This window comes from Gekko japonicus, unplaced genomic scaffold (assembly GCF_001447785.1).
Source record: "Gekko japonicus isolate JY-2015 unplaced genomic scaffold, Gekko_japonicus_V1.1 scaffold19, whole genome shotgun sequence".
In the NCBI taxonomy this organism is placed as follows: Eukaryota; Metazoa; Chordata; class Lepidosauria; order Squamata; family Gekkonidae; genus Gekko; species Gekko japonicus.
The window spans coordinates 1,448,262-1,456,676 of record NW_015164664.1 but is presented as its reverse complement, the minus strand read 5'-3'; the positions used below and the strand labels follow the sequence as shown (position 1 = coordinate 1,456,676).

General features: G+C 49.7%; 1 protein-coding gene across 1 annotated transcript in view; it reads right to left on the bottom strand.

The window, feature by feature from the left end:
* The window catches only part of PHKA1 (phosphorylase kinase, alpha 1 (muscle)), a 32,723-nt gene extending 24,853 nt beyond the window's left edge, over positions 1 to 7,870 (bottom strand). Inside the window, exons 1-5 of the mRNA XM_015409013.1 lie at positions 7,739 to 7,870; positions 3,723 to 3,881; positions 1,909 to 1,956; positions 1,062 to 1,230; positions 806 to 888 (exon numbers count right to left, since the gene is read on the bottom strand). Coding sequence (XP_015264499.1) covers positions 806 to 888; positions 1,062 to 1,230; positions 1,909 to 1,956; positions 3,723 to 3,881; positions 7,739 to 7,816 — 537 coding nt within the window. The 5' untranslated portion in view covers positions 7,817 to 7,870. The remainder of the gene's footprint in view (positions 1 to 805; positions 889 to 1,061; positions 1,231 to 1,908; positions 1,957 to 3,722; positions 3,882 to 7,738) is intronic.
* Positions 7,871 to 8,415: the final 545 nt, after the last annotated feature.

Here is an 8,415-nt window from a genome sequence, read left to right as displayed (position 1 = left end):
AATGCCAGGCTGCTCTTGCCTTGTGGGTGCAAAGAACAAGGCAGCCAGGCAACAAAGGGTCCCAGCCCCAGGATTTAAGAGCCAGGACAGCACCCCATTGGGGGCAGCAAGCAAAGGCGATGGGTGGGCAATCACAAGTGATCATTTGGCCACCCCCTGCCTATCTGCAAGGCTAAATCTGTCACCACATCTGCTCTGGAACCCGTCCACATAGAGGAGATGCATCTTGGCAGCACAGTGACAGCAAGCAGGTGCTACCACCAGATCCAGCATGCAGCTGCTCTGCCCTCTGAAACAGAGATTTGGGGGAGTTTACAGACCTGGGGGCATTTTTCCAGCCTTCCCACATTGTACTCACAGCCGTGATCACAGCCAAGCCTACAGACAGAAACCCAACACACACACAAATCCTGCGCTCTCAATGCCACTTTGCAAAGCAAGCACAGCCACAAATCCTGAGTTTGCCTTGAAAAGTTCACCATACTTGAGAATGGCAAAGAGACTGAGATCAAACCTGGGATTCCATCAGACACATACCATGTCTCCCTGCCCCCCCCCCCCAGCCATGGGGGCTACAATCTTGATTTTGTCAAAAAAAAGAAAAGTTTCGACTCATCATGCCAACATTCCATCACCAACTAACCAATTCCTCATTTGGCCAATATACCTGCAGGTGTAAGAATGAACACAGCCCTGCCTGGGACCCAAACTGCACCAGCTGTCACCCTGCAACCGCACAGTACCACCAGTTACAACCTTCAGAAAAGCTTGTGCCAACCCAAGCCATTCATAGAAGAGGACTCACAGCAGTCTTGTAAGCTGCTTCAATGTAGAAGACGAGGTTCTGTACAAAATTGACTTCATCCAGGCTGTGGATGATGTGAAGCCCTGAAAGAGAAGGAGAGAAGAGAAAACTCTCAGAATTATGTACAAAGGCATCTGTGATGGCAACACATCTCTCCAGCCACAGGGGGATGAAAACCCCACCTGACCAAGGGGAAAAAAAGTCAACTGAGCTCAGTCTCAGCTGCACTGCAGACTGAATGACAAGGATGCCTTACCTGAGGCTGTCATCTGAGCCAACATGAGCAAAAACAGGGAAGTGGCATCCAGCTGCAGGTGACCCCACTGGTCGTCACCTACCACAGTGGCACAGGTGCTGGTGTTGTACTTGGCGTGCAGGCAGTCCTTGGTGCTCTGGGTGTACTTGAAAACCTCCACTTTGTCCACCTGAAAGATCCCATTGCAAAACGTACTGGTGAACTTTCCCTTCAAGGGTGGCCCAAGGAAGGAGAAGTGGGTGGGACAGGACAGAATGGCACAAGGCAGCTCCACCAGGAGGCAGCCCTTAGTCAACCGTGCTTCTTGCATCAGTTACCAAGGTGAAGATCAGCAAGTGCACAGCTTGAGGCTTCAAATCATAGAGTTGGAAGAGATCTCCAGGGTCATCTAGTCCAACCCCCTGCACAATGCAGGAAATTCACAAATACCACCCCACACCCCCAGTGACCCCTGTTCCATGCCCAGAAGAGGGCAGAAAAACCTCCATAGAGTAAAATCTGATAGACTGGGATTCTGGTTAATGAAGGGCCAGTTTCCAAGACCGTGATGCTGCAGACTGAGATACCTGGACACAGCCTCCAAAGAGAATGTCTCAGGCAGACAACATTACGCCACAGGTGTTCTTTTGTACATGAGTGTGGCTGACGCAGCAGCAGCAGGCACAAAAGCCCTTGAGCAGCCAAGAAGAGGGCATCATTTTTGCCAGACCACCATCCCAGGATCCAAAAGGATCAGAACAAAAGCCTGCCAGATTGTACATGGGGAAGGAACTTTGCTCAGCCAGGTCGTGAGTGCTGGAGACGCCCCCATCGTCCCCATAAAACAGGTGGAGATTTAAGACCGTACCTGCCTCATCATGCATTGCAAGACGCCTCGCATCAGCTTCACCACGCTCTGCAGAGAGGAAAGGGAGAAGAGCCGCTTGCAAACATTCCAGAGGGCTGGAGCGCTTGCTCAGCAAAGGCAGCTTGCCGGTGACCTTTTGCAAGGCCCAGGCTGTAACCAGAGCTGGGGCTCACGCTCTCTATGGCATTTACTTGCTGGGCTACAACAGCCCAGGGCAGGCCAGCTACAGTTGTTGTGGAAGAAAGGGTAATGTCCAGGGCACTTGATAATTCTGGCAATCTGAGGGCCCAAAGGCCTTTGCTGGGGCAGAGTGTCTGCCACATCCCCAGGGTGCAGGTCTGGTCAAGGGACTCCTGCCTGCACACCAGAAGTACGTACTTGTCCCTGCAAGCAGGAGAGAGAGGTCATTACGCCAATTCATGCCACTCCTGCATAATCCCTTCCTTGTACCAGAGAACACTGGATGAAAATTACTTTGGAATTCCCTCCCCAGGGAGGTTTGTCTGTCTCCCTCTATCAGTGTCTTTCACCAGCAGGTAAAGACCTTTTTGTTCCACCTGGCATACCCCCAAAAACAGGCACTGGCCCTCCCTCGAGTGTTGTTTGTTTAGGTGTTTGAATTATTTTATCATTTTATCATTTATGTATTCCTAATTTTTTAAATGTTTTTATGCATACTGCCTTGTGGGCCCTGATCAGGAGGAAAGGTGGCATAAAAATATGGAGGAGGAGGAGGAGTTGGATCCATACCCCACCCTTCACTTGGCGTCTCAGAGCGTCTTACAATCTCCTTCCCTTCCTCTCCCCACAACAGACACCCACTATGAGGTAGGTGGAGCTGAGAGAGCTCTGAGAGAACTGTGACTGACCCAAAGTCACCCAGCTGGCTGCATGTGGAAGACTGAGGAATCAAACCTGATTCTCCAGATTAGAGTCCGCCACTCTTTACCACTACACCAAAATAAGCAACCCACATACTGTCTCCAATGGGAGCAGCCACAAGCACAAGAAGCAAAGTTAAAAGAAAAAAATACAGTCCAAAGCACCAAAATAAGCAGCCCACATACTGTCTCCCATGGGAGCAGCCACAAGCGCAAGAAGTTAAAAGAAAAAAATACAGTCCAAAGCAGGTGGGGGGTGCCTTTCTGCCTTCCAACGGAGGCACTGGAACAGTAATGCCAAGATTTCCCTATCCAACTATCACTTGAACCCAGTGAGGTGTTTTGCTCTCATCCAATTGCTCAGGGAGATTATTCTAGAGTCAGACACCTGTCAAGGCCTGCCTCATACAGGTACTCCTAACTGCAAGTAAACCATGACAGGGCACACCCTTGTGTGGACAAAAAGACACAGAGATGGCAATTCCTGTGATCACAGTGGTTAGGACAAGTACTTTCTTCTTCTGAACGGCTGGCTGTTGAAACTTTTGCACAGGGCAACTCAGGTAAACAAGCATTCCTGATCAGAAGATAACATTCCAACTCAACCCTCCCCCCGAAAAGGGCACTGGAGGAAAAAATATATGAGAAGATCTACCTCACAGGGTTGTTGCAAGGATAAAATAGAGAAGAGAACAATATAAACCACTTTGGGTCCACACTAAGGAGAAAGGAAGGGTATAAATGAAGCAAACAAATAAAACAAGATGTTGGAATGTTGCTGACATCTCTCAGTACCAGGGAATTCTTTGCAATGGCACCGTTCTGCGCAAACACATCCTGCACAGGGCAATCAATACAACATCACCTCCCCCTGCAGAACTTCGACTACTTCTTGCCAAAGGGCAAACTGCAAGAAGCCCATCCCAGCCCTACCTGCTCCAGTTCATAGGCCTTTGCCTTGTCCTCATCACGGTCTGCATTCTTACGATACGCCAAACCCAGTGCCCAAACTGCCAGGACGCTGTAGACATTATCCCGGACCCAGGCATCCTTGTGGTCACAGCTGGCTGGAAGCAACCCTGTCACTGGATTCTGCAGGGAGGGAGGGAGGGAGAGAGAGAGAGACCATGGCTTTCAAAGACATACAGCCTCACAGCAACACTAGCAAGCTGAGGTTTCCAGATGGCCACAGAGGTTCTAAGGGCATCCTACAACCTGGGCTGCAGCTGCAGAGGCAGGATTGTTCCCCTCGGGCTATCCCAAGCATCTCCTCTGAATGTTTAGCTTCCATTACAAAGAAAAAGTAAGTCTTAGATAGTGAATGTTGAACTTAAATAGAGTTTTTTAATTATCTAATTTCCAAGCATCTCCTCTGAATGTTTAGCTTTCATTACAAAGAAAAAGTCTTAGATAGTGAATGTTGTACTTAAATAGAGTTTTTTAATTATCTAATAATATTTTAATTTTATTCCTAACATTTTAATGTTTGATATTCTGGATAGCGTCTGTATGCATTTTACTGTTTTACTGGCTGATGTCTTTTTGGTTCTTTTACATATTTGGTCAATGACTGTACTAATAAATTGTTGTTGAAAAAGTAAGTCTGCAACACTTTGACTGTGGAGGCGTTTACAACAGCCAGGACACCCTGCATTGATGGGTTTACCCTGAGTACCTTTAAGCCAACTGCATCACAAAAAGGCTAGTTATGTGCCTGGCAAGGGAGCTGGGGAAGTCTCTTCCATGCCACAGTCACGCTAAGGAGGCAGGGAAGTGCGGTGACCCATTGCCAGTCCCAGTGGACCAGCAGCAGGTCAGGGAAAGCTTACAATTCAGCAGCCAGTTTCTGGTGGATCACGGTGTTCTGACTTTTTGGACTCTTACAAAGAAAGCTGGACCAGATGGATCTTGGTGTGACTCAGCCAGTTGTTTTTTGTGTTCTTAAGAAAAAGAGCAAATTTAGGATAACTGAATAGAAATCAGTCACTCCTGGACAAGAGATCATGAGGAGTCCCTCTTGCAAATTTAAGATACATCAGTGGCCCACACAAGACTGGTATCAGCAGGGACTATTTCCTAGATAATCCTAGATGAGGGCGGGAATAGATAGGAGACAAATTTCCTAGATGGAGGGAGAAAATCGGGGGGGGGGGGAGAACCCTACAAATATCACTTCATTAACTCAACATAAATGGTAATGGTTCTGTAAGCAAGGCAAGAACATTTGAGGTTTTGAGTGTACGCAGACAGGAGGGGACCAATTTCTATTAGAGGAGAATTCTCTTCTGTTTCATACTGGGATCCCAAATGCTTGCCAAGCAGATAATACAGGCCAGGCAAGCATCAGATATGCCCAATGTGAGTGAAAAGATAATTAAACCTAAAACCATGCCAGCACTGTCTTTGTTCCCTTCACTGACCCTCCTGCCAAGCAGCAGGGGACTGCTCTGGAACAACCCCCCTCCCCTTTGCAAGAGCCCCTCTCTGCTTTACCAGCATGCAGAGGCAGATCATGATCTTTGTGTGGATCTCAGCCAGGAGGAACCACGTATGTTGCTCACAGGAACCGACAGCAAGCCAAGCACATTGAGTTTGCAACGGGGGGGGGGGGAGGGTGCTACATTCCTGGCTGTAAACAGCAGCTTTGGCTTTTCTTACATAAATGCCCAGTCAGACGCTCCTTTCTCTTGGTCTTGCCGGAAGCTGAGAATCCCCAGCTCCTCCATTCCCTCAGCCTGGTCTGAACTTCAAGTCAGGAGTTTGGGGATACAGGTTGGGACAGGCCCCTCTTGGAAAGAGAAGGCCAGAAGCCACAGCCTCTGCAGAGGGCAAGATGAAAGCACCAGTATCCTTTTTTACAGACAGGCAGACATTGGTAGGAAAGGGGGGGCTTTGCCTCGCTGTAGCTTGTGGATTAGGCAGTGCCAAAATTCATCAGTATAGGAATGACCTACATACTTAAGTTGTTATATTGTTCACTGCTGTGTGCTGCCGGCCCCATTTATCTGCTTTTATCTCACTGTTCCTCCAAGGAGTTCAAGGTGATATATATAGTTCTCCTGTCCCCATTCTTTCCCCACAACCCTGGAAGGTAAGTGAGGTTGAGAATCTGGGACTGGCCCAAGGCTACACAGTGAGCATCATGGCAGTATTGGGGACAGGGGCGGGCAAAGTAAAATCGGATGGAAGCAGGTTTTTTTTATTACATGCACATGTGCACGTACACACACCTCTTCAGTCATAAGAACATAAGAACATAAAATATGTCAATGTTGGATCAGGCCAAAGGTCCATCCAGTCCAACACTCTGTATCCCACAGTGGCCAGAAATACCAGTGCCATCAGGAGGTCCACCAGTGGGGCCAGGACATTAGAAGCCCTCCCACTGTTGTCCCCACAAGCACCAAGATGACAGAGCATCACTTGCCCCAGAGTCCCTATCTATACCTTGTGGCTAATAGCCACTGATGGACCTCTGCTCCATATGCTTATCTAATTCCCTTTTGAAGCCGTCCATGCTTGTAGCCGCTACCACTTCCTGTGGCAGTGCCACAGAAGTATACCACTTAGCTTCAATGGTAGAAGAAGGCAGGTAACAAACTCCAACAAAGCATTTATGGACAACCACTTTATACCAGGTCAGAGCACTGCTCTGCCTAGGTCACTATTGTCCAAGTCAGTCCACATACATGGGAGAATTTGGAATTCTGGTGAAATATATCAACTGCCTGACAGGCACCACTTGAATCTACCTGCAGATCAGTGCTCAACTACTACTCCCAAATGGCTTTCGTTTGTGAAATGCTGCATAACCACAAACAAGCCAATAAAGCTGCATTGGATTTGAAGTTTGAATGTCACCACCAATGTAATACATGACTATAGCAAAGGAAGCACTTTCCCAGGAAATAATAATAATGAATATCAGGTACACATAAGAAGATCCCCTTCACGTGCTTGCTGACTTCAGTGCTTGCTGAATAGCTTAAAAACCCAACACTGGAAGAGCAAGGGGAGCCAGCTCCGAAGCAGGCCTTAGCATCCTCCTTAGATGGAGTCTTTGTCAGGCCTTAGTATCCTCCTTAGATGGAGTCTTTGTATCAAAGCCTTCCCTGAAGCACACCTCTCTGACCTCTTGGATTTCTTCCTGTTTCCCTCTCGCTCCCGCACTTGCTCCTTTAGTTCTCTTATAACTAGCACATTTATGAAGGTCACTCATATGTGCAGCGAAGGCATTCCGGGGCCATGCATGAGATCGGGTTCGTGCTCCATCAGGAATACTCCATGCTTCCCCTTTTCCAAAAGAGGAATGACAAACAGACCGGAGGTGGGGGGGGGAGTTGCATAGCCCAACTTCTAAAAACGAGCCATCCGAGAGAATGGCCGGTGTAGGTGTGGGACTATTACCAGATATTAATAGTAACTTGCGCACCAGTTTGGCAAGAAAGAATTCCCGCCTAGGTTACACGGCAGGACCCGCATCTTGCCCAAGCCTAGCGAAGGCGATCTGGGTCTGCAAAAGCGCCTACGAGGCCGGGGCTCAGTGCCAAGAAGCAAGACCGAGTGTTTGCCTCGTACAGCGCCTCGCTTGGCCCTCAGAGACCTGGAGCCCTCGCGGAGCTCTCCTGTAAGGAACCGAGACTGCTTGACGCCTTTCCTGCGGGCTCTTGTGCTCCGTAGTCCCCAGAGGACCCAAGAGCTTCAAGCAGGGAGGCAGACGAAGGACGGAGTGAGCGACAAGCCGTTCGGGAGCTGCAGGCGAAGGAGCCCGGTCCAGTAACGCCCGGAAACGACACTTTCCCACCCGAAGCGTCTTTTCCAGGTCTCCGAGGGGGAAGAATCAGAAGGGGGAGGGGGTACCGACCAAGCCCCAAGCAGGCAGCTACCCCAGATGACCTCCCCCACGCGGACAGACAGGCAGGTATCCAACGGATGGCGCATTCGCCCACCTGGTGGCACAGGATGGTCTGTTGCACCAGCCGGGCGTAACCGTCCAGCCGCACGCCGGAGTTGCTCCTGCTCCGCATGGCCGGGGCTGAATCCTATAACCGGCTCCTGCCACCTCCGCCTGCGGGGATGAAATAAGGACACCCAGGCTAACAACTCGCCCCCGCATGCTCTGGCCCCGCCCCTTTAACCCCTCCACTGTCGCCACTACCGCCCCCGACGCGCTTGTCGTACAGAGAGGATACGTTCCCTTGCAGCCCGGGTGGGAAAGGGTTAACCCAGTCTCTTGGGCGGTCCTAGCAGCTCCATAGCTAACGATTTTCTTGCAGGAAAAAAATAGGTTCCTTTCCTCGGCAAAACAAACTCAGAGCCGGCTTTCCGCTCTTGCAGAGAGGCGATTCCTGTACGCGGGAAGGGGCGGACCGCCAGCTTCAGAGTCTTCTGAGGTAGATATCTGCCAGGACCCGCGAAAGGCACTTCTTCGGAAGTTTACTTCTTTAGAGTTCGATCGAGATGGGTAGCCGTCTCTAGCGGTAGAAGAGAGTAAGAGTCCAGTAGTACCTTAAGCATGAAATTAAGCAAACTCCGGAGCTCGACGGAAGACAGGAGGGCTTGGCGTGATGTGGTCGCGAAGAGTCGGACTCGACTGTGCGACTGAACAACAAAAACACCTTAAGGA